The sequence below is a fragment of the Felis catus genome, chromosome C2, assembly GCF_018350175.1.
Source record: "Felis catus isolate Fca126 chromosome C2, F.catus_Fca126_mat1.0, whole genome shotgun sequence".
Lineage (NCBI taxonomy): Eukaryota > Metazoa > Chordata > Mammalia > Carnivora > Felidae > Felis > Felis catus.
Window position 1 is genome coordinate 40,564,727 of NC_058376.1, and position 25,653 is coordinate 40,590,379.

A 25,653-nucleotide genomic window follows, 5' to 3' on the forward strand; every position below is an offset into this window, starting at 1 on the left:
AAACAGTCAGAAATAGGCCTAGGGGAGACAGACAGAATGCAGGAGCATACAGCTTTTTAAAAAATGATCATTAATAATCACAGAAAGATAAAATACTGCAATCATAAATTTATCTTTTTTTTTTTTTTCAGTAAACTTTACTCTCAATGTGGAGCTCAAACTCATGACCCTGAGATCAAGAGTCATATACTCTACTGACTGAACCAGGAGCCCCTGCAATCATAAATTTATTTTTATTTTTTAGTGTTTATTTATTTTTGAGGGAGAGAGGGAGAGAGCACGCCTGGGGGAGGGGCGGAGAGACAGGGAGAGAGAGAATCAAAGCAGGCTAAGCATCATTAGTAAAGAGCCTGACGTGGGACTTGAACTCATGAAATATAATGTCATCACCTGAGCTGAAACCACGAATCAGATGCTTAATTGACCAAGCCACCTGATTATGCCCTGCAATCATCAATTTATGAATAGGATGCTATGAAAAGAAAATGTTTACAAAAAAAAGAAAGAGGTCTTAGAAATCAAAACCAGGGTAGAATAAATGAAGGAAAGTAGATTATTAAAGAAATAATATAAATATAATAGGAAATATATATGAAAATATATATGAGTTATATGTGAAATATGTGTTTCACATATATATAATACATATATATATTCCACTTATTTCTGTGGAGATCTTCCTTCCCAGCCATCTTTCCTCTTGCTCTACTCTCAACCTGTTTTTCTCTAGGTCCAACTCAGTAATCTCCAGATGTATTTTTGCTTTGCTGCTTTTCTGGCAGTAAATATTTATATTATAAATACAATCTAAAAATAATATAAATCCACCTTATAAACTAAGAAACAATATTGAGAAAAGCTCTACACTTCTTACTATTAACAATAGATGCTAAAAGACCATGGAGCAATGACTTCATATTATCAAAGAAAATTACTTTCAATCCTCTTAGCCAAAATTTTGATTAATTATGAGGGTATGATGAAATTATTTTCAGTCACACAACATATCAAGAAATAAATCTTCCAGGGACTTCTGGGTGGCTCAGTCCGTTAACCATCTGACTTCAGCTCAGGGTCATGATATCACAGTTCATGGGTTTGAGCCCCGCATCGGGCTCTGTGCTGACAGGTCAGAGCCTGGAGCTTGCTTCAGATTCTGTGTCTTCCTCTCTGACCCTCCCCGGTTCGTGCTCTGTCTGTCTCTCTCTCAAAAAATAAATAAAAATAAAAAAGGAAGAAAGAAATCTTCCATACATTCTTTCCTGGGAAGTTTATGGATGACATGCTTAAGTCAAGCAATGGATTATGCAAAGCATAGGTTGTGGACTACAAGAAAGAAAGGATCTAGCCAAAAACACAGCAAAACAAAGAGACATCCCAGAATGACCACTGTTTTGTACCTGAGGAAAAGCACATTCAAATTTGAGCCGGAGGACACAAGGCTGAGAAGAAAGGTCTCTGGGAAAAAAAATAGAATTAATACTCTATTTGGCATATTTTTGCATTACAATGGTATCTGCTATATATAGGTGTATGGGTATTTGCTGTATCTTTTGATGCATTTGGGAAAAAGGAAATATAAGCAAAAGAAAAAATTATATAAAATGATAAGACTTTTTGAAAAAATCAAAAAATTGAGAAAGGAAATAATCATTGTACAGTACGTTGTTCAGGGGTGAACAATCATTTACATGGCCATAAAAATGGAGACAATTAACTACATAAAAATCCTACGGTGAGGTAAAGTGTGGGATGATGTTAGTGGAAAACAACAAAGTCTTCATTTTGAAGTATCATGTCTAAAACTGATGAATCAGGAGCACCTGGGTGACTCAGTCAGCTAAGCAACCTACTGTGACTCAGGTCATGATCTAGCAGTTTGTGAATTCGAGCCCCACATTGGGCTCTGGGCTGACAGTGTTTTGAAGCCTTCGTGTATCCTCTCTCTCCCTCTCTCTCTGCCCCTCCCCCGCTCACGCTCTCTCACTCACTCTTAAAAATGAATTTAAAAAAAAAAGTAAAATTGATGAATCGAAATTGTAGCATAAGCATGTTAGGCCAAAATATGAAAGTAGAAGAAGAAACAGGTAAAAGAGTTGAGGTGGGAGATGAAGGAATCGAAGAAAAGGGACGGGTGAGAGGGTGAGGCTGGGATTGCTGGGATGATAATTACTGATTATAAATCATTTATATTATCAGACTTTTAAAACTATATGCATGCATTATTTTGACAAAAATATCAAATTTTATTTTATTCTTTATTTTTATTTTTTATTTTTGTTTTTATAAACTTTTTTTTTTTTTTTAGCATTTATTCATTTTTGAAAGGCAGAGAGAGACAGAGCACAAATGGGGGGAGGGACAGAGAGAGAGGGAGACACAGAATCCAAAGCAGGCTCCAGGCTCTGAGCTGTCAGCACACAGCCCCACGTGGGGCTCGAACCCACGGACCACGAGATCATGACCTGAGCTGAAGTCGGCCACTCAAACGACTGAGCCACCCAGGCGCCCCTTATTTTTTATGTTTGTAATTTTATTTATTTACTTTTTATTTTTTTAGTGTCATTTGTACTAGAGAGAGAGAGAGATGGAAAGAGAAAGAGAAAGAAAGAGCAGGAGAGGGGCAGAGAAAGACAGAGACAGAATCTGAAGCAGGTTCCAGGCTCTGAACTGTCAGTACAGAGCTGGACGTGGGGCTGGAACTCACACACTGTCAGATCATGACCTGAGCTGAAGTCAGATGCTTAACCAACTGAGCCACTCAGGAGCCCCTTAATTTTTACTTTTTATTTTAATTTAAATTTTAGTTAACATACAATGCAATATTAGTTTCAGGAGTAGAATTCATGATGATCATCACAATAAGTGCCCTCCTTAATACCCATCACCCATCTAGCCCATGCCCCTCCCACCTCCCTCCATCAACCCTCAGTTTGTTCTCTATCATTAAGAGTCACTTATGGTTTGTTTCCCTCTCTTCTCTTTTTGTGCCCCTCTTCCCATATGTTTATCTGTTTTGTTTCTTAAATTCCACATGAATGAAATCATATGGTATTTGTCTTTCTCTGATTGACATTTCATTTAATGTAATACATTCTAGCTCCATCCACATGATTGCAAATGGCAAGATTTCATTCTTGTTGATGGCTGAGTAATATTCCATTCTATAAATATCCCACATCTTCTTTATCCATTCATCAGCTGATGGACATTTGAGCTCTCTCCCTAGTTTGGCTATTGTTGATAATGGTGCTATAAACATTGGGGTGCATGTACACCTTTCAATCAGTATTTTTGTATCCACTGGGTAAATACCTAGTAGTGCAATTCCTGGATGGTAGGTTGTTCTATTTTTAGTTTATTTTTTTTAATTTCTTTTTCTTTTAAATGTTTGTTTATTTTTGAGAGAGAGAGAGGCAGAGAGTGAGGGGGATGGAGGACCTGAAGCAGGTTCTGCGCTGATGGCAGAGAGCCTGATTCAAGGCTGGAACTCAGGAACAATGAGATCGTGACCTGAGCTGAAGTCAGCCGCTCAACTGACTGAGCCACCCATGGGCCCCTATTCTTTTTTTGTTTTTAATTTTTTAAATGTTTTATTTATTTTTGAGAGAGAGACAGAGTACGAGTGGGGGAAGGACAGAGAGAGAAGGGGACAGAATCTGAAACAGGCTCCAAGCTGTCAGCACAGAACCTGACACAGGGCTCAAACTCACGGATGGTGAGATCATTACCTGAGCCAAAGTCGGAGGCTTAACCAACTGAGCCACCAGATGTGCCCCTATATTTAGTTTAAAAATAATAAATTTTGGGGGGATGCCTGGGTGGCTCAGTCGGTTGAGCCTCCCCGACTTCGGCTCTGGTCATGATCTTGCAGTTTGTGAGTTCGGGCCCTGCGTCAGGCTCCGTGCTGACAGCTCGGAGCCTGCAGCCTGCTTTGTATTCTGTGTCTCCCTCTCTCTCTGCCCCTCCCCTGCTCATACTCTGCCTCTTTCTGTCTCTCATAAATAAATAAATGTTAAAAAACATTTTTTTAATAAAAAAATAATAGATTTTTTTAAATGCAGAAGCAAATAAAATACCAAAATATGCTGCATATCATTTGAGAACATTCATAAATGTTATTTGTTTCCTGGATGTAGTATGACGATTGGTACTCTAACTATAGCCTTAAGAAAACAATTAAGCTGATCAGATGTTTATATTATTAGCTTCATTGTTGATACAAGTTAACAAACACAAAAGTCAATGTGATGGGCAAATTAACATACACCTAATGAGTTTAAGGTTAATTGCAGTGGCAGAGTTTTACTGTAAAACCTATAGAGATGTAGAATCTGGTCATGTGTATGTACAACTCCGTGAAAATACTGGTTGCAGCATTCTGGCAGTATTTGCAATTTGAATTACAAAAATCCACCACATTTTATGGGCATACATAAAAATGTGCATTAATAACTATATGGATTGTAGACATGAATTTGCTACTTACAACTCTTGTGATGTCAGTGAGTTGATAATATTTTGTGTCAGCTAAAGGTGAAGCCTTAAGAATCTACAAGAGGAAGGGGAGCTTGGGTGACTTGGTCTGTGAAGCATCTGACTCTTGGTTTTGGCTCAGATCATTATCTCATGGTTTTGTGGGTTCCAGCCCCGCGGCGGGCTTGGTGCTGGCAGCGGGGACCCTGCTAGGGATTCTCTGTCTCCTCTCTGTCTGACCTTCTCCCACTCAGGCCTTCTCTGTCTCTCTCAAAATAAATAAGTAAACTTAAAAAAAAAAAAAAGAATCTATAAGAGGAAGAGATGAAGCATTAGAGGAGAAAAAAGGAAATCAGACAGGAAAAGAAAGATGAAGAACAAATGGCCATTGGTATAGGGAAACATTGTATCTTGATTGTTCTATGTCACTGTGATACTGAATTGTAAAGAAATAACTGTTGTGCCGGTAAGTGTGAGGATGCTAGGCAATCCTCGCTAGAAAAAGTTTCAAAAGACTGTGAATTCCAAAATAGCTATCTTCATGGAGAGGAATAGAGCTAAATGACGAATAATTACCAGAAAGGAGTTTCAATCCTGATTTAATGCTGGTTTTCTAAAATAGAAAATTGAAGTGTTTCATAGACATTGTAAGTTATAAAGAACTCCCTGATGATATATTATGACATCCCTCTTATTCCCATTAACTGACAGATTTTGAAACATGTTAATGGGGTTTTAGCAGTGATTAAATTTGTGTTTATTATAAGCATTCTTGAAACATAGGGTGTAATGTGTACAACTACTGTGAACAACTAGAAAGTGTAGGCTACTTATAGAAGAAAACACAGGAATATTAAAGCTGTAGTTTGAAATTACCTCCCCATTACATACTTAGTAATGAATAACTTGGGAAAAAGAAAGAAGACTTAACTTTGTATATATGCAACTAGATTTTATAAAAGTAAATTTTAAAGTATTCAAAAAAAGAGGTTTTTAAATATTTGTTCAGCAAATTCTGAATATTCTCATTAATGGTATAGGTGAATCATGTGATATTGCTGTTCTTTGCAGTTGGATATAACTATTGTTAGCAGGTATCAGTAAAGGTCTACTTCATATTTTGTGTGACAAAGATAACTTGTGCTTGTTGTAAATGTCAATACACAGGGATGTAAAAAAAGCAAGTATTCCCTCCCACCCCATTCAATATCACGTCAGTAATCTTAACATATGGTATATGTCGACCACCTTATGTGTAGTACATTTATATAGCATTGTTTTCTTTTCTCAAAAAGTGAGAAAATATTTTGTAATTTTTTAACTTAGTTAATATTGTAGATAATTTTCTGATCCATACTTTTATTTTTAAATTGTATTTATTTATTTGTTTTGTTTTGAGAGAGAGAGAACATGCATGAGTGGGAGGGAGGGGCAAAGGGAGAGAGAGCGAGAGAGAGCGAGAGCAAGAGCGAGAGCGAGAGCGAGAGCGAGAGCGAGAGCGAGAGAATCTTAAGCAGGCTCCACGCTCAACGCAGAGCCCAACTTGGGACTCCATCCCAAGTCCTGGGATCTTGACCTGAGCCAGAATCAAGAGTCAGATGCTCAACCGACTGAGCCACCCAGGTGCCCCTGATTCTTACTTTCAGATCACTTGAATACTCTGTAATATAGATGTATCATAATTTTTGGACCATTCCCCTATTGCTGGACATTTATAGAATTTGCAATTGTTTACTATTACAATATTAAAATAAACTTTCTTTTATATATATCTTTACATAATGACTGTTTTGTTCCATAGGATATATTCATACAAGTCAAATTTGCTAGATGAAAAAAAATACATAAAAGGGTGCCTGGGTGGCTCAGTTGGTTAAGCATCTGACTTCGGCTCAGGTCATGATCTCGCAGCTTGGGAGTTCAAGTTCCGCGTAGGGCTCTGTGCTGACAGCGCAGAGCCCAAAACCTGCTTCGGATTCTATGTCTCCCTTTCTCTCTGTCCCTCCCCCGCTAAATAACATTTAAAAAAAATTTTTTTTTAAAAAGAAATAAATTCAAGATAGGAAAAAGGCATATAAAAACAATGTTTTCCATTACACATTGATTCATTTGATGCTTGAAAAGAAAAGTTTGTAGAATCTGTCATCTAATAAACATCAGCTCAGGGCATTGGTTTCTGTATAATCATTAGTTAATGTGGTACACCTGTGACTACCTTGATATCCAGTATTCAATGGAGCTCTTGATTTACCATGGGCATTGCATTGAAATGTGTGGCAGGTTTGTACTTAACAGGTATTTAAATTGGTCAATTCCATTGCTTAATAGATTTTAATGTGAAAATACATATTTTGTGGATTATAAAAACTACCATATTTTCAAAGGATATGCAGACCATTTAGTCCACAAATTTTCAATTTTTACTGCTCTTCTTATACAGAATAAGACTTCGAGAATCAAAACAAAACCAGTGACAACTATTTGGCTAAGTAACTAGTCTTATGACGAGTGCTTAAAGGAGCTGCCTAGAAAAGACAAGAAATGATATATCCTCCTCAGCCCCCATCACTGTATTATGACAATGACTATATTATCAGTAGAATGTATACTCCTTGAAGGCAGGAATTTTTTTATTTTCTCTGATGTGTCCCCAGGGGCTAGAGTAGTATTAGGTACAGGATAGGGACTCAATAAATACTAATTGCATATTATTCAAATTTAACTAAGAACTTGAAGACATGGGCTTTTAAATGATCTGATTCTAACACTTAAACAAGAGAGATCTAAGAAATATTCACTCCACATAGTATGCATATAAAACAACCAAAATGAAGTAACATATTGAAGAGTAGTCAGATGGAAATCATACCATAATCAAATACATCAGATCACAAGTGCTTCTATTCTACCACCTAGTTTTAGCTTTCTTAGGGCTAGGTTAGCTAGCCTGAACCCAGAAGCATCTTTGCATCATGACATACGGTGTTACAGGTACATAATACAACTCAGTTTACACTTAGAAAAAAAACAGGAACTGTTAATGAGACCTAGAGACACATATATTCAATTGGTTTACATTTAATAAAGGTTTTGATGATATTCTTTAGGAAAAGTAAAGACTTTTCCCAAAAAGATCATTGATGGGTTAATGGGTTTATATTAAACTGCAAGCAGAAGTATTGACTGATTTTTTTTAAGTTCCTTTCTACCATTTTGATTGCAGGAAAAATAGTTAATTACTTTCTAAATTCATTAATTTTTTTGTCAGAATAGGAAAATATATGCCCTCAAAACTACATAAAACTACTAAAAGGCAAGACAATTTGCAACTTCTATGCATTTTTTTCACCCCCAGTGGTGAATAAGAATATAGCAAATCTTTGAAAAACCCAATAAAATGTGTAAAGTGCAAATTAGGCCCTCGTCTTTCATGATTAATATTTCTGTAAGTAGAAAATTAAAATGTTTCCAATTAAAAGCACTGATTAGGTTATTTAACTTACCTATGTGATTTTTAAGGAAAAGAGCTATCTGTAGCTATGATGTGAATCTGATTTGACAGAATATATGTTGTTACATTAGACACAGGGCTAATAATCCTATAGAGATGTAACTAGTAGAAAAAACTCAATTAGTAAAATTCTGTTATTTTGGAACAATAAAATATGTTACTTAAAAAAATGAAATACAGGATGCTTGGCTGGCTCGGTTGATAGAGCATGTGACTCTTGGTGTTGGGGTCTTGAGTTTCAGCCACACATTGGGTATAGAGATTAAATGAATAATTAATTAAAAAAAAATATATGTTACTGACTCACAAAATGTGCTTTCAAAAACTTCTGAAACAATTTTTTTGAAATTTATTTCTAAAAGTCACAGAGACAAAACTTTAAAAGTGACACATTATACTAAGGATACATGCGTGAGCAAAAAAAAAAAAATAATAATAAGCATGGGAATACAAAAATAAACATAGTAAACTTTTAATGAATACAGTATCTTGGATACAAGTAGAATACCACTAGGTAAGAACTGTATTTACCTTAGAAGTCTATGATAGTATGGATTGAGATAAATGAAGGTTTAGGACAGTCAGTTCACTATTCACAAGTTAATCAGTGCTGACCAGAAACTAAAGCAATTTATTTTAGGCTAAGATTTTCAATCAAATTATAGGATGAATCTTCTATTTAATGAATATGTTTTAAGGTGATTTGTACTCATTTAAAGTCAGTTGGGGCAAGTCAAACCACAGAGAGCCCTCACAAAGACTAAGCACCAAATGACGAAATGTTTGTGGCTTTCGTTTTGGGCCACTTTAAATTTTATTTTGTTTAAATGTGTTTTCCATTAACATTCACATACAAATTCTTTCAGGCAAAAGTTTTAACATGGAACTTTCTGCTTGGAGATCTTGCCAACTTTTACTTACAACAGTTTTTAAGCAATGAATACTTCAGAAAAATCCCAAGCTGATACTTAATTGGTTACAATTGTAAGATGCAGAGCTTTTTCTTTAAAGTTTTCTGGTCCCCCAAAATCAGTAGGGCCAAATGCATTAACTGGAAGTAGCATTTGTTTAAAAAAAAAAAAAGTCTTAAAGATGATAATGAATAAAATAACTATTTAGGCTCTCATACACAATCTTTCTAAATTTTCACCCTGTAGGAAATAATTACAATGTCTTTCAGGCTTGCTATATGCCCCACAGAATTAAAACAAAACAAAACAAAACAACAACAACAAGGAATTTAACATTTCAACAAGCTAGTAACTATTTACTGTAAGCATATAGTGAAATTCTGGAAGACATACTACCATACTTCAAGAAAACACTATTAACAGGTAAGCATGTGTTGAAGAAGGCAGTTTATAAATGAAACATTACAAATCTTATGTTTATGCATACAACTTATAAAATAGAAAAAAAAACTGCTATTTTTCCAATAGTATAGCATCACACTAACACTATATAGTTAAGATTGAAAGCTTCTGTACACATGTCCATTACACCTTCATGGCAGCATACACCTTAGACATTTTCATTTGTTATCCAACATATGCCAACCATGGCTTCACGGATTTGTACCAGTTTGAGCAGGCTAAAGCAATCATTCTGCCTTACCTATTGAACTATGAGACAAAGTTAACCAGTTTCAGGGAACAAAAAGTTTCATAATCAGTAAACAAACATATTAAACCTCCACAACAGGATGGAAAATGCTTCTAAGGACATGATATAATCCTAATAGGAGGAAGAATTATGCCCCTAGATATATATATATATGTGGGAATAGTTAGGAGCCTGGAGAAATACATTAACACATATGGGACCTAAATGATCATCAAATCAATAATAACTACTAGAAACTCAAACGTGAATTATTGGTTTTTCTTGTGCAACATCATCCAGTTTACTGCTTAGGACTACTCAAAACTGTTCTGCCACTATGTGTTTGCCGTTAGTGCAAATTAATATTAAAATAGGGAGCAGTCTGAATCACATGGAATTTTGAAAAATTAGAATGATTGTATATCTAACCTTATTTTTGTATTCTGAAAATGCTATAAAACTCAATTATTTTCCTAGCTTCTTAGATATTCTACCATCTTAGTTAATTCAAAAGAAACATGGTTGCCTGCAAATTCTTTACTAGGGGAAGTAAAAGCAAAGTATATTTTGGTTATGTTTTGCTGCTGGTCTCCTCATGTATGTGCTTTAGCAATGACAGCACTACTCCAGGCATCAATTGTGCTACTTTACATAACTAAACGTGAGAAAAACTCAAATTTTGCCGAGCATGTTTTTTTTTTTTCTTGGTGGCAGGCTTATTTTAAAATGAAAACAACACAAAAACTAAAGAAAATCTAAAAATCAGATGGGCACTTTGACAACCCGAACTAGGAACTTAAGTCTGTAAAAGAAACTTAAGACATGGAAAGCTGTTTCTGAAAAACATAACCTTCTTACTCACTTTGGTTTTTTTTTTTTCAAATGAAGATTTGTGGTAAAATGACCTCAAAGATAACTCCAAGTCACATAGGGCATTCATGTTAGTGCTTTGTAATAGAAATATATTTCATGAGTATTTTAAACTTAAACGTTTTCAAGAAATTTAAGTTTTTTTTTTTAAAGCTCTAGTCCAAGTCTTCAGCTGTTTAGTTTTTAAAAAATATAATTTGGGTCTCCAATGGAGAGGATATAACTTACAGGATAAGTGAGGTTCGCAGAGATCATTTCCTGAACATGGTTGACCTTTAACAGGACTGATTATTTCCTCACCCAAACAGTTATGCAGGATACTGCCAGATCTCCCACTACAAAAATCTTGCCAGTCTTTCTAGACAATTGTTTACCATCCATGTTTAAAAACCTTGCACCACCAGAGGCAAAAGCGCATAAAAGTGAAAGTAAGTTAACTCGGTTCTATTTACCTAAAGTCTTATAAATCATGTGGAAACATTAATGTATAGAAAGTAATTTCCTTATTATCTGATCTGTCAGCCAAAAGCTAATTATTAGTCTTCTGTAAAAACAGGAAACTCAATCATAAAATGTCTATGTTTAAATAAAAATGCCAATCTTTAAATCTTTTAACATCAAGACATTGGAAAAAAAAGCTTGCAAGTTCAAGATGATGCTTGAAATGAAAGCTATGGTTAAAAAAATTTGTTTATAGTAAGAGACTAAAATCATGTCACTGCAAAATTCCCCATGGCTTTTGGCACTGACATTAAAAGAACGATTTTAGTCTTTTGGTCACTTGAAGCTGCTACTAATACAATAAGCCTTTCAAAAGGGTGAAAAAAAGACAGTGAGGAACTGAAGGATAGATAAGGTAACTACATCATATACAAGCATAGTTTGAAATAAAGACAGTCATTTCTGCGAGGGATCTGAAGATAGAAGAACAGTTTCCCACCATCCCTTCCTTTTTGAAGAGGATCCTCTAATCAGAAATAATTCCTTTAAGTTACTGTGAGTGGTGTTGCCTGGCAGCAGCTTCAATTTCCTAGGCTAGTGTTCAATCCAAGTAATTAAGTAATTTCACAAGGAATAATCATATATGGCAACAGGGTAAAAAAGCAGGGCAGTTCTTCCATGCACAAACATTTCAGGAGAAAAACCATCAATTTTAAAGATAACCATCAGGTTTCAGGTATCCTAGCACACTCTAAACCCTAAGTTTTGCTTTACACCATTGGTGACTAAAATTAACAGTAAGTTTTGCAGTGAGGTTTTTTTTTTTTGTTTTTTGTTTTTTGCCTGCAACTATATACACATTGCAAAACTATTCTGCATCACATGATTTTAAATGAAATAAATATAAAAATGAACCACACAATCAACACATAACTTTAATACTCCACATTTATCTTGATCACAATGGTGGTAACCTCCTTGTCAACAATCTTGGGAGTTGAGGAGCTGATTCTCATTCTCATATCCATCAGGCAGGTATGCTCTCCTCAGCTGGTCTGACTTAGGTATGGAGCCTCCATTCTTCACATGGCGAGACAGGAAAGCACGGACTGCTGGGTGATCAGCTTTCTCGAGTGGGATGTTGGCTTCCAGGCACATTTTCACAAAGTCCTGGATAACACTGACTTTCTCTGTTTGCGCAGTACTGTTGCACTGAAGGGATGCAGTTAGGGGCCTCTGCTTCTTTCTCACGTTCTGCTCTTCAAATTCGGCCTTCCTCTTGGTATGAGTCTTTGACTTAAGGTGGTCACTAATGGCAGACTTGCGAACATGATTCAGAACCACATTGCAAGAAGTGCAGAAGAGTTTTCCTCCATCTTCGTGCAGCTCACCTCCAAACTCAGTGACTCGATCCAGGGGAGTCACATACAAAGCAGTCTTAGAACGGTTTCGGGCAGGTGGTGCTGTCACTACAAATCTTTCCATTCTGACTCTGAATAAGGTTCTTCAGAGACAAGAGAAACAAAGATAAGTGTTATAACAACAATTCATTCAGGAAGTAATTAACAAACAAAAGACAGGTATGAGCATTTTAAGATTTAAAGATTCCAGAAAACTTAATTCAAATTAATAGACTGTGTCTATTAACTCTTAACTTACCTGAAAATATGTAAGGGAAGGCAAAACCAGAGCAAATTACTAGTAACAATCAGGTCCATTCCTTGAATTTGATGAAATTCAAATAAATTAGAATTATGAAAAAAGAACTTCCAACTATTCCAGATGTCACTATCTTTTAGGAAAACCTGATCTGATGCCAATATTTAAGGTATCAATTATATTACTCTCATTCAACTTAGATGTGTATTGAAGTTTAAAAGAGCTTCTTTTCCCATCAGTTTTGGGGCAACTGATTTTAGGAACACAATTGTAGGGAATTATGTGCAAAGTTTGTTCAAACAGGTGGGCCACTAAACTGGCTTATTTCTATATGAAGATGGATGTAATGTCCAAAATTGTTCGGAAAAAACAAAAAGTAAAAACCAAGAAAGAACACAGGCCAGCTGCAATTAATAGCAGCAACAAGGACATTAACTTTTAAAGCCAAAATACAGAGCTCAAAGTAAGTCATGTTTTAAAAAGTTTATTTATTTGAGAGAGACCGAGCACGAGTGGGGGAGGGGCAGAGAGAGTGGGAGAGCGAGAATCTCAGGCAGGCTCTGGGCTTTCAGCACAGAGCCCAACATGGGGCTCAATCCCTTGAACAGCAAGATCATGACCTGAGTTGAAATCAAGAGTCAGACACTCAACTGACTGAGCCACCCAGGTGCCCCGGTCATATTTTAATGCAAATATACCTCCACTGAGTTTTATAAAGGTGATGATCAAGATATGCAAATGCTTTTTCTAATACTTGTTTCCTCTTTTTACCATTAAAAACTAATACCTTTGTTAATAATTTATTTTACCTATTAACTAGTAAGTTAGCACAAATCTAAAAAGTTAACATAGTGCCTAGTATATGATAGGTGCTCAATCACAATTTGTTGATGGAAAGTAAATGATTATCTTTGTTATTTTTCTGAATCTTTAACTCAGGAGTGGCATGATAGTTTATTAATTTATCCTAATAACAATTTTTTATGATTATTACCAAAATCATGACGTTACTTCTATGGACACTGAAAAATTGAGATACCAAACAAATGTTTTCAGTGACAACCATTTGTTCTCTGGAGCTATTCCTTCGGACTAAGCTCTTACATTAACCTATATATAACAAATTAAAAAATCAGCAATAATGAAGTATCCCTTTAACCCACACTAGAGAATTCATAGCTGGGTTATATGAAATCTCTCTCAAAAGACCTCTAAATTGCTAATATATGTGTTATGTATGACACCTGTGGACATAAATTCAGAAAGGTAAAATTTCACAGAAATTCTGGAAAATATGATAAAGTTTAGATTTTAATAGATTTAATTGTTTTCTTTCCATTAAAAAAATTGTTTAATGCTGGACTCTCATGTGTCAAATTTTGTTAGGCTACAGGTTTTCAATGGCATACAAGACAGATATGATTCCTGCCCCCCAAAATAGTAGTGAATTACTATTACACATTTTTGTACTTTAATAGTTTCTTTCTTTTTTCTTTTCTCCCCCCCCCCCCCCCACCCCAAGTAGGCTTCACATCCTGCTCAGAGCCCAACACAGGGCTTGAACTCACCACCCTGAGATCAAGAGTTCGATGTTCAACTGACTGAGCCAACCAGGCGCCCCAATGGTAGTGTTTTTACTCCTATGGCAAATCAGTCCCAACTATGATTAATGGTTCTAGGCTAGTAATGAAAAACATTAAGTAGCTGTGCCCAGGAATGCTTAAATTTTTCAATGAGAAAAGTCGTCTGTCTTTAAATATTTGGATTTCAAACTTTAAAACAATAAACATGTTCATTATTCTTTGAAGCATAAAATGCTCAATCATTTGTGCTAATGTTAAAGGCCTATACATTCCAAAGACTTGTAACTTTCAAAAAGTCTGTTTGTGTTACTGCAGAGGCAAATATCCACCCAGTAGAGGATGCTCGACTTTACAGACCTGAATAACAAGTGTTTTCAACAAAAGGTAAAGATATTTTAAACGAGGAAGTTAAAAAGTTAGCCAATAAAAGAGAAGCAAATTATTTACTAGATCGAAATAAAACTCGTAAGTTTTCAAGTTTAAATGTTTACCCGGTCAGTTTCCAGTTTTTTCGTCTTGATACTTAGCAGTGAATGGTCTCCAGAGCAAAACCAGAGACGATGGAAATCCTGGAACTTTCGTTTGTTCAAACCCGGAGATGCTTTCAAATCAGTTTTTCAACAAGTGGTGATGGGGAAATAGTTTCTGGGCTTGCACCCTATTTTCCCTGCGGTGCCGGGAAGTCATGCCTTTACTGTAAAACATGAAAAACAAATGGAAAGAAAAAATGGGGGAGGGGGAGGGAAGAAGGGTAGATAAAAAGACGAACAACACAGCCACCACGCAGGTGTCTTTGAAATCGCTCCCTTTAGGTAACTTCACCCAAATCCGGATCCCAACGTTTACCTCAACACCTCCACACTCCTCAACCCAGTCCTTTCTCAGTTGTCTGCCCCGCTTTGCACCTCCTCGCGCGCCCCAGGCCCGAGGGTTCGGGAGGGGGAGGGAAAGGCGGGGCGCGGGACGTTCCCGGCGTCTAGACTCCCTCCTCCCGCGCCAAGCTCAGCACGCTGGCGCCCCACAACCCTTGCCCCGCTAGCTGGGCAGGGCCGAGACCCAGCCGCCGGCCGTGGGCCCGAGAACTCGACAGCAGAGTTGGCGGCAGTCTCAGGGGAGGAGGCGGCGGGCGCCTGGCGGAGGCGTCCGCTGTCAGGCTTCCCGTCTCCTCCCTCTTCCTCCCGCCGACAACGGCGCCCCGGCCCCGCCCCCGGCTCCCGCTTCAGGACGGAAGGCCCCGGGCCCAAAGCCCGCACCAACGGCCGGGCCCACCCTCGGCCTCCCTAGTTCCTCGGTACCGTAGGATCGGGGCCGCCGATAGGGGAAGTGGACGAGACCCGGCCGGAAAGGAAAGGAGGAAGAAGAAAAAAAGGAGCCAGGGGGTGAAGGAGGAAGAAAACCCGCCGCCGCCGCCGCCGCCGTCGTCGTCGCCGTTGCCCGATCGAGCCCCGCGGCGGCCGCCGTGTCCCCCGCCGCGCCCCGTCCTCTTGCGCCGCCTACGGCAAAGCTCGTAGGCGGACCCCAGCAACCGCCGAGCAGCATTGACCAACGGACCGCAAGTCTATCAAACAGACGGCTGATTCGGCCAATGGGAGTGGAAGGGTGGGCATGTGTGTGATTGGCAACTTCATATATCCAATGAAAACTGGGGGCGTGGGTGGGCGGAGCCGGAAGTAGAGCCAGCCGAGAGGCCCCTGTCCGGCTCGGGCGGAGGGAAGGGGGAGGGAACTAGAGGAGGAGGAGGTTAGCCGAGGCAGCTACAGCGGCGGCGGCGTAGGGGCTGGTACGCGCTGGGCGGCGAGAGCCTCATGGCGGAGGAAGAGAGCGATCAAGAGGCCGAACGCCTCGGAGAAGAGCTCGTGGCCATTGTGGAGTCCCCGCCAGGCCCTGTTGGGCTCAGAGCTGCGGGTGACGGCAGAGGTGGCGCTGGCAGCGGCAGCTGCGGTGTCGGCGGCTTTGGGATCAGCAGTCGGGATTACTGCCGACGCTTCTGTCAGGTGAGGCGCCCGTCGGCCGCCCGGACTTGTCACCCGGGTCCTGGGCCTCCCTGCTTTTCCTTGCCTTTTCGTTCTCGAATCAGGGCTGTGTCCGGTGTCCGCTCTACCAGCCCAACAAGGAGAGAGAGTGAAGCTCCCTCCTCCACCTATCCGGCTTGGGGTGGGGGGCAGGGAGCGGGACTGGGATGACCCGCGGGTTTAGGGTTGCTGAGAAAGTGAGTTTGTCAGGGGTTGGAAGGGCTGGAGAGAAGGGGGGGTCAGCTGGCAGGAAAACTGTGTACTGACATGCCTCCTCTGCTCCAAACAGACCCCTTTCTGCCCGAGGGTCCCGCCTTCTTGGGTTTCCTACCCTGTTCCTTCTCACCTCATTTGGAATCTCTGGCAACATTTCCTGCCTTCCCTTCTCCGCCCCTTGCCCCCCGTATTCTCCCCTTTTTCGGAGATGGGAGGCGTGCCATCTCTCTACCGCCCCCTCTCCTGTCATCGCCACCCCTCCCCCTCTGCTAGGGTCTCCTGTCATCCCCTCACGAGATCCCACTGGGCCATTTCTCCCGTTGGTTTTAGGCGCTGACCCACCGTTAGTTACTTTTTTGGGAGGTGGGGTTAAGGCAGTGTGATTGTCATCTTTCCTTTTCTTACCCCGGTTCCCCGACACACGTAGTTTGTTTTTTAATGAGCTGTTGATAGAGAAAGTAGTTTTCCTTAAACTATTGCTCCGATTACCTCACCACCCCCTTCATGTTTTAAATTACAATGTATTTTATGTAGCCTGTAAAATACAGTGTCTAAACAGTGACGGTAAATTATTTACTTGGTCGTCTGCCACTACGATTTGATGTAGTTGAAAGTGTTTGACTGTAATCAAATATTATAGCAAGAAAGTACTTGTCTAGGGGTAAAATTTGTGTAATTTACACTCACATCTACGTGTATTTATACTTCAAATATTTCGTTCTCATTCACCATAGTCTTGCGATTTGGATTTTTTTTTATTCCTTTAACACTCCATTCCCTTGTTTTATTTTATTATCTTACATGTATAGGGTTTGAATCATGGCTCCACCACTTCCTAGTCTTGTTACCTTGTAACCTAAGTAACCTACTGGTTACTTAATCTCTCTGTGCCTTAGTTTCCTCTTCAGTCAAATAGGAAGAGTAATTAAATGGGTGAATATGTAAAGGGTTTGGATCTTTTACATGTTAATTGAAGGTAGCTATTAATTTCATCTTGGTAACAAGTGGGCATTGTATTTGCTGAAATTTGATGTTATGCCTTCCCAGGCATTGAAAGAAAACGGATGGATTGACCTTTTCAGTTAAGTTTTTAATGCTTTAAATTGTTTTCGACTGCCTCCTCCCACCTCTATAGATAAATTGGTTTGAAGGTGGAAATTATCTTGGGATGAAGTGTGTCAGTTTTCTTTGACATTGCTCTCTGGTGACTTTCTTGGAAGTGTATGTTTGCATATGTTTTGGTATTGGCATTCACTGGATTTAGAGGCTCAGTGTCTTTGCAGTACATATCTTCTTATTGTATATTTTACATGTAGAAACCATGTTATCAGTATACTTTGCATCTATGGGAATTTTAAACTTCGAAAAATTAGGTTACAGTTGATTTTTTAAATACATTCATGGGCAGAAAGGGTTTTTTTTCATTTTTTTCTTTTATGTTTTGCTCTTTATATTTTTAATGAGCGACTTGGTTTTGGTTACATTTAGCTTTGTCGATTTAGTTGATCAGATAATTGTTAATTGCTGTAGCACTTAAAATTTTGAGGGCCAGAACATTTTTGTAGAACTTTTAACTATTCTTCTTCTGTATCTTGAAATCATTTTTAAGAACAAATGAATAAATTTGGCCTGGGAAATACAGCATCCAAACAGTGACAGTAAATTATTTTAAGAACAAATGAAGTTGATGGTTCTATAAAAGTTCGCTGCCTCCTAAATATCCAGGAAAGTAAATTAAACAGGAAGTGCTTAACGAACCTTTATTTTATATTGCTAAATTATGAGTTAAGTTAAACTGACATACTTTCATGTTACCAACTTTTACCTGAAACCTCATTACATATTTTATAGTACTCTAGATTACCAGTAGATTTGTTCCTGGGCTCTTGTCCTATTTCCACCTTGCAGGTGAGCTTTGTAAAGTCTTTTTTTACATTAAAACTTTAAGATGGAATAAAAGATTATCTGTCTTAAGTTGAATTTTATCCATTGATTAATATAATCTAGTATAGTAGTTCTGTTTCATTTGCCAGTAAAGGAAACAGTGGATCATATAATCTAATTCCCAAAGATTTTCTTTTTAAGCATTTGGTTTTCTAATATTCACTAAGGATAATATGAAGTAATTTATATTCATTAGTAGATTACTTAATCATGGGTAATCTGCAAAATGGATAATATGCACTTGGGTGGGTGTCGGTTAACATACATGACTTAGGGACACCTGGGTGGTTCAGTTGGGTGGGTGTCCAGCTTCGGCTCAGGTCATGATCTCATGGTTTGTGGGTTCGAGCCCCATATCAGGCTCTGCAGTGACAACTCAAGCCTGAAGCCTGCTTTGGATTCTGTGTGTGTGTGTGTGTGTGTGTGTGTGTGTGTGTGTGTGTGTGTCTGCCCCTCCTCCTCTTGTGCACGTGCTCTCTCTCTCTCTCTCAAAAATAAATAAGCATTAAAAAATAATTTAAAAAATATAGGAATTATACACAGACGTTTCTGGCATTGAAAAGAAAGGCTTCAATTTATCTTCCTCCTTTTAGAGAGAAATATGAATCAAAATTTCTTGGCAGTTAGTTGTGTGGGTGAAGGGAGAGCGGAAGGAACACTTCAAGAGAGGTTCTTGTATCTTTTACCATAGGGAGAAGTAAAACAGAAGATAGAGGTGATACAAAGTGGTGATAATTATGCCTACACTCAGTGCAGTTGATGATACACTTTTCTGTTTGAGAAGCAATACAAGTAATTGTAAAATCTCAGATTAAGGGAATAGCCCCTCAGCTTTCAGCTAGTTTTTGAGGTGATAGATTTGAGAGATTGAAAGTGTTGGTTTCCAATAGTTACCTGGTGTAGTGTTGGACTAACTGCCCCTATCACATCCTCCCTTGGCTCTTATTAGTAGACCCTGAGCAAATGCTTAAATAGAATTGGCTTGTAACTGATATTTAATTTGCTTTTAGGATGAAAGGAGGGGGAGAATAATTTTTATTGAGGGCCTGCTAACTCTTAAGGCCTTCATATTGGTTTTATTACACAAGTTACATAGCTGAAATTGAGGCTTGAACAAGTTAACTTATTTTCAGTTCTAGTAGGAGGGTGAATTGGGATTTGAACCCAGCCTTCAATTTCTATTGAAAGACAGATTGAAATCACAAATAAATCTTCAAATAATTATAAAATGATTTTTTTTTTTTTTTTTTTTTGGCAAGTGGTGCAAAGTAGTTACCGGAAGTACTCTGGGAATCATGGGTGAAAAGTTGTAAAAGTCCTCTTTAGTGTCACAGTATAAAAAATACTTCAAGAAACAGTCAGATAATTATTTCTCTGACTTGTTTGGTATTGTGAACTATTTCTTCAATGCCTGAAGGTTGTAATAATTCAGCTTACCTTGTTGGCTAGATATATTGAAATGTTTTCATCGAAAACTGTATACTAGCAAGTTAAGAACTTTCTTAGTTTAGTGCCAGAATGAATATAGTGAGTGATAAAGAAGTATTTCTGGAAACACATTGATATGTTGACTAACATAGACTTTTAAATTGTTTTTTACTACAGTAGAGTTAATAGCCATCCCATGAGGATGTCATGAGTATAAAAGGAGTGAATGAACCTGAAGTCCTCAGTACTATACCTAGCACATAGTTAAGATTAAATAGATAGAAGCTATTAATATTTCTCTCCTGCAAAATCCTCTGAAGGTTTAAGAGGGACATTAGAGATAATCTAATCTGTAAGTCACTTATAGTTTATATCCCACAATAAAATTTAGAGAAAATTTGGGAATGTTACAGTTCTAAAATTCTGTTATTTAACTAGAAGATCCTGATGAAATATTAAATGATGTGCAAAAACAACAGCATTTTTTCAGAGATTTTGTTTCCTTCAGCGGACATTTGGCAAAGACAATATTTTTGATTATCTTAATTGGGGGGTTGCTACTGGTGTATTGTGGGTAGAGGCCAGGGAGGGTGTTGAACATCTTAAAATGCACAGAGCAGCCCCAGCAACAAAGAATTATCTGGCTCAAAATATCAGTAGTGCCTAAATTGAGAAACCCCACTATACCTTTACTTTGGAACTCATTGGATACTTTACATCTGTATTACTGATACAAATGGCAAAAAAGTATTCAGTGATCCTTAAGTAAATTTTAACAACTGTGTACTGGGCACTTGAATAGGTACCCAAGAGACAATGTAACAGATAAAAAGGATTTGCCTCATGGTTTAAACATTGTAACTTTAGAGAAATTAAAAATTTAATTGTATTTGGAAAACATAATCTTGATTTCTTAGTCTTAATATAGAATTTACATAGTATTTATAGTTCTTTAGTAGTTTCTTAGGGTGTAAGAATACATTATTAACAATTCTTACTATTAATTGGAATTATTTTTAATTTACTTTTAATTTTTATAAGTGTTTTATATGTATTTATTTTAAAACATCATACAGGACTTGAATATCAGGAATTGCATTTTGCTGATAATAGAGACTTGAATACCTTAAACAGTTGTATACATTTCTTTTTTTTTTTTATGTGAAAAGTCATGAATGGATAGTATAGGAATGATATAGTAGCTTTATGATCATTGTACCATCATTTGCTCTTTCTTATTGGTCGTCCTTGTCTTATCTCACATTTGCTTCATGACCCAAGATAGTTGCTGGAGTCCCAGTCATCACATCTGGTTCTAAGTAGCAGGAACAGGGGTAAACCAAACATGTATTGCCCAAATCCTACTCAGTGACTTTCATTTTCATCTTGTTAGGTATCTCCATCTGGAAAAAAATGCTAGGAATTTTCTTTTCTTTTCTTTTTGTATCATTTTTCCTGATAAACACAGGTCTGTGATTTTGTTAGCAAGAAAGAAAACAAGAATAGGTATTAGAGAGGCAACCAGTCCCCGCCCCCCCCCCCTCCGGTTTATCATAAAAAGCAGCATATACTGTCCCTTTCTTAACCCACACATTTCCCAAAGGCAATCAGTTGCAACTCTTTTATAGCTCTTATGATCTTTACCTCCATGTTTATAAATATTTTTTTTTTCCTAGTTGTAGATATGATCAGTTAGCCAGCCTACTTGATGGAGGAGATGGGGAGTACCTTACCATCTCACTGTTCAGTTTGTACACTTTGAATTTACCACTCCTCCCCTTTTCTCTATATCCACTTCCCTACCCTCTAACCCCTTCCTCCTCTGCCTTATTACTTCTAAGTCTCTTATAGTTTAGCCTTTCCAGAGAATCTGGAGTTTATATTGATTTAGTAGAGGAAGGGATCTTGGGGAGACTTCATGGGTCTGTTTTTCATTCTACTTTCACCTCCACTTTTAGAGATATGTGGTGTTTGACATTCCTGAGATTTTCTGGTGTTCTTTAGTACAAATTAGCTTGTTCCCAAATTCCCTTCCCCCTTTCTAAATAATAGCTATCTAAATCTTGTCATCTCTCCCTTTTCATTGTTTTTTTCCTTGTGAGTTAAGCTCTTTTGAAACAAAAATATTTTTACTGTTATTTCAGTGGAGTTTTCAAATGGGAGCAGAAATAAATGTGTGTTCAATCTGCCACATTTAACTAGAAGTCTCAAATTAGTTTTTCAGCTCAGCAAAGAATAATAGACATGATGAAAAGGAAAAGAACTGAAACTAATTCATAGTGATTTATTTACTTTTGAAAAAGAGTATCCTACTTCCTGATATACTCTGTAGTGAATATTCAGAGCTAGAAAAAATTTCATCACACAAATTTACTTTGTTCCTTTTGGCAAAATAATTTTTTTATTACTAAATTGCAAATTAAAATTTTAGCTTTTCAAAGATAGTTTTCAAAATTTGACACATTTGGGATATTTCCAGTGTTCATAAAGGGTGAATTCCATAGAAACACATTAATTTATTATAATTAGTATTATATTAATATATTACATTATGTACATTATATTACATTAATATAATTATAACTTATTATAATTTATAACTTAGGGTTATAGGTTAGTTGATTAGTTGATCTCAGTTAGTTGTTGTTGCTATTGTTGTTTAATGTGTTTTAGGTTGGTTTTCAGAATTGAATGGTACTAATTTTTCCTTATGACATTACAATATTGAAAATAACCTTAATGAGCAGTTAGGGGAGTTGTTACATATAATAGAATCCTATGTCCTCCCAACAATCATGTTTTTAAAGAATATTTATTCATATGAAAACTGTTCGTTGTATAATAACTACTGAAAAAAACACAGGAAGCAGGTAATGTCACTTCTGTATATAAAAAAGACTGAAAAAGAAATATATCAAATTGTTAATGGTGGATAACTTCTTAGTGATAAGTTTGTAGCTGAATTTGATTATTTTCTTTACACTTATTTATTTTTTATATTTTCTTAGCTAAACCAACTACCTTTATAATCAGAGGAAAAGTAAAGTATAAAAAACACATTTTGGGGCTCCTGGATGACTCCGTTACTCCCTGACTCTTGATTTCAGTTTAGATCATGTTCTCACAGTTTGTGAGATCAAGCCTTACATTGGGCGCTGTGCTGAGTGTGGAGCCTGCTTGGGATTCTCTCTCTCCCTCTGTCTCTGCCCCTCCTCTGCTCATGCTCTCGCTCTCTCCCAAAATAAATAAATGAACATTAAAAAGTCCACATTTTATTTTTTTCTCTTTCTACCTCTGTATCTTATTTTCTGTAAATAAATGCACTAAATGCCAGATTAATTAAGTATAATGAAATTTAACTCCTTGGTTCCTAAAAGTATGTGCATTTTTAAAAAAATGAATTGGTTAAGTGAACTTATGAAGGTCATTTTAGGTAAACCAATGAGTCCCTAAATTTAAATAACTTCTTTATACACAGTCTTACACTAAAAGTATGTCCATACTGCTTTCTAATAACCATCATCAGTCATACTGGCTTCAAAAAATTGATCTCCATTTTAATTTTGTAGATAAAATGGTAGAAGAAAATATTTTTAAATGAAGTTTATTGCTTTTAAGTTTTTTAATGATACCATCATTTTGCAGTTCTGCCAAACAGAAGTGAGGTACCAGTTGTACTATTATTGTTGGCACTGAATCTTTGTTTTCCTGCCAAAAAGTGTTAAACTATACCTTAGCAATTACAAACAAAAGCAAAAAGAATTTTAAATTAAATTTAATAAAACTATGGCAAAATCTGTGTCTGGAAAGTTATTTGAAAAAACCAATGTGATCAGTAAAATATGGTGAATTGGTATACCATTTTAAATGTATACTAATATGTAATGGTAAGGATATTAGGACATTTGAAATCTGAGGTAATTTATTTAACTAAATACAGATCCTACTTATGTTATAAATCATTTATGGTAGTATCTGCTCTACACTGGAGAGTATTTTTCAGTTCCGTAATTTCTAATAAATCTGGTACTAGATAGGTAACCTTTAGCTTTCATGTAATATGTATCACATTGATTCCTTAGCTCCCTATTTCTCTGACAGGTCAGTTCATTGTTTCACCAGTGTACTCTATTCAGTATGGATCTGTTCCCTAGTATGAGACCCAATCAATGTCACCTGGTTAGAGCCATGGTGGAACACTGGTGGCAAACTAAACATGAGAGGAGGTCAGTCTGTATAATTCGTTACATAAGACCTTAAAGTCCGGTGCACTGACACTCTGTGCAAGCACTCAGTACACTCAACTCTCCAAAGCAGTGGTGAATATGAAAATAGCTAAAAGGCTTTCCTTTTAGGCTGTAGGGCAAAGAGTCATTGATATTATAGTCGAAGCTTGTCAGTTATAGAAGGCACTGGATATACAGTAGTAAGCAAACAGTCATTGTCCATGTTTTTGTGTACAGTTATCACTTTGATAAGTTCTATGAAGTACGGGTATTCAATACTATAAAGCAGAGGCCTACAAGAGACTTGCCTATTTTTGGATTCTTGGGCAAGTTGAAGTCTGCTGAGATTCTTTGTTTTGTTTAGTTTGAACATGTTGAATTTAAAATGCCTTTTCTCATCCAATGAGAGATCTTAAAGATACCTGGATTTACAGAATCCAGAGTGCAGAAATGAGGTCTGGTCATCTTAGCAGTGTGAATGGACGGCATTTGAAGCCATGTGTATGTATAAGCTAACATAAGGAGATAATATGGAGTGGGAAAAGAAGGGGACTTAGAAATGAATCTTCAGTGACTACACAGTACAGTTGCCTGGTAGAAAAGATTGAGTCTTCAAGTGAAGTCTGAGAAAGATTAAAGAGGTTGGAGAAAACCAAGTAACTATGGTATCACAGAAATCAAGGGTAGAGAATGTTTCAGGATAGAGTGAATGGTGCTTGACATTGAAAGCCATTGAGATCCAACCATTGAGTTAACATGGAGGTCTTTGGTGACTTTTAAGCAGAGCTGTTTTGATGTAGTGATGGAAGTAGGAATCAGACTGGAGTAGTTTGAGGAGTGAGAGGCAAAGAAAGAGAGACAGTAAGTATAGATAACTTTTAAAGGAGGAAAGATAGGTAGAAGGTGGAGAGCTTATAGATTAAAGCTGAGGATTTAAAAAAATAAACTGGTGAGAATTTGGCATGTTTAAAATCTGATAAAAATGGGGGCGCCTGGGTGGCGCAGTCGGTTGAGCGTCCGACTTCAGCCAGGTCATGATCTCGCGGTCCATGAGTTCGAGCCCCGCGTCAGGCTCTGGGCTGATGGCTCAGAGCCTGGAGCCTGTTTCCAATTCTGTGTCTCCCTCTCTCTCTGCCCCTCCCCCATTCATGCTCTGTCTCTCTCTGTCCCCCCCAAAAAATAAATAAACTTTGATAAAAAAAAATAAAAAAAAAATCTGATAAAAATGATTAATTTGAAAGGCAGAGGTAAATCTACAAAAGAAAGAAGGGATAATCTATAAAATAAGATTCCAAAAAGAGAAGGAAAGATAAGATTCAAAACACAAATGTAGGGGTTGCTTTATATAGAATTTTGGGGTAGCAGGAAAGTTCATCTGTTTAGAGTATGTAGTGCTGGTTGGAGATTTAATGTGAATGGAGTTCTAAAGCGGTAGCTTCTTAGAGATATGGGTAGAATTTACTGACCTACAGAACCATTTGAGTTTGCTGATTATGAATGTAGAGTAACCACTAGTCTGTACTTTTGTTCAGCATTGCTTACCTGGGTAGGTGAAGGCATGGAGAACATGATTAGTTATATTCATTCAGGGTTAAGTGATATTTTATAATTGATCAGTTAATTAACTTTGAGAAAGCGGGAGACAGGCTCATTTTCTGGCTCCATTTGTGGTAAAACATGGTACA

At 37.2% G+C, this 25,653-nt stretch overlaps 2 protein-coding genes across 4 annotated transcripts in view; one reads left to right on the forward strand and one right to left on the reverse strand.

Annotated features, from left to right (window-relative positions):
• Positions 1-8,764: 8,764 nt before the first annotated feature.
• On the reverse strand, positions 8,765-15,593 carry CGGBP1 (CGG triplet repeat binding protein 1). 2 transcript variants are annotated; one of them, XM_006935969.5, is made up of 3 exons: positions 15,438-15,593; positions 14,634-14,836; positions 8,765-12,404 (listed from the first exon to the last, which is right to left on the reverse strand). In XM_006935969.5, the coding sequence occupies exon 3, from the start codon at positions 12,383-12,385 to the stop codon at positions 11,882-11,884; it is 504 nt and encodes a 167-aa protein (XP_006936031.1). In that variant the 5' UTR covers positions 12,386-12,404; positions 14,634-14,836; positions 15,438-15,593; the 3' UTR covers positions 8,765-11,881. The 2 variants fall into 2 exon arrangements, with proteins under 2 accessions (XP_006936031.1, XP_011284291.1); XM_011285989.4 differs by lacking the exon at positions 15,438-15,593 and adding an exon at positions 14,989-15,143.
• A 162-nt stretch (positions 15,594-15,755) lies between these two features.
• Positions 15,756-25,653, forward strand: part of ZNF654 (zinc finger protein 654) — a 94,945-nt gene continuing 85,047 nt past the window's right edge. For both annotated transcript variants that reach the window (XM_023238871.2, XM_045036771.1), the window contains exon 1: positions 15,756-16,136. In XM_023238871.2, the coding sequence (XP_023094639.2) occupies positions 15,948-16,136 (189 nt within the window). In that variant the 5' untranslated portion in view covers positions 15,756-15,947. The remainder of the gene's footprint in view (positions 16,137-25,653) is intronic.

Coding starts and splice junctions, on each gene's coding strand:
- CGGBP1 (XM_006935969.5), bottom strand. CDS start 12,385: ATGGAAAGATTTGTAGTGACAGCACCACCTGCCCGAAACCGTTCTAAG.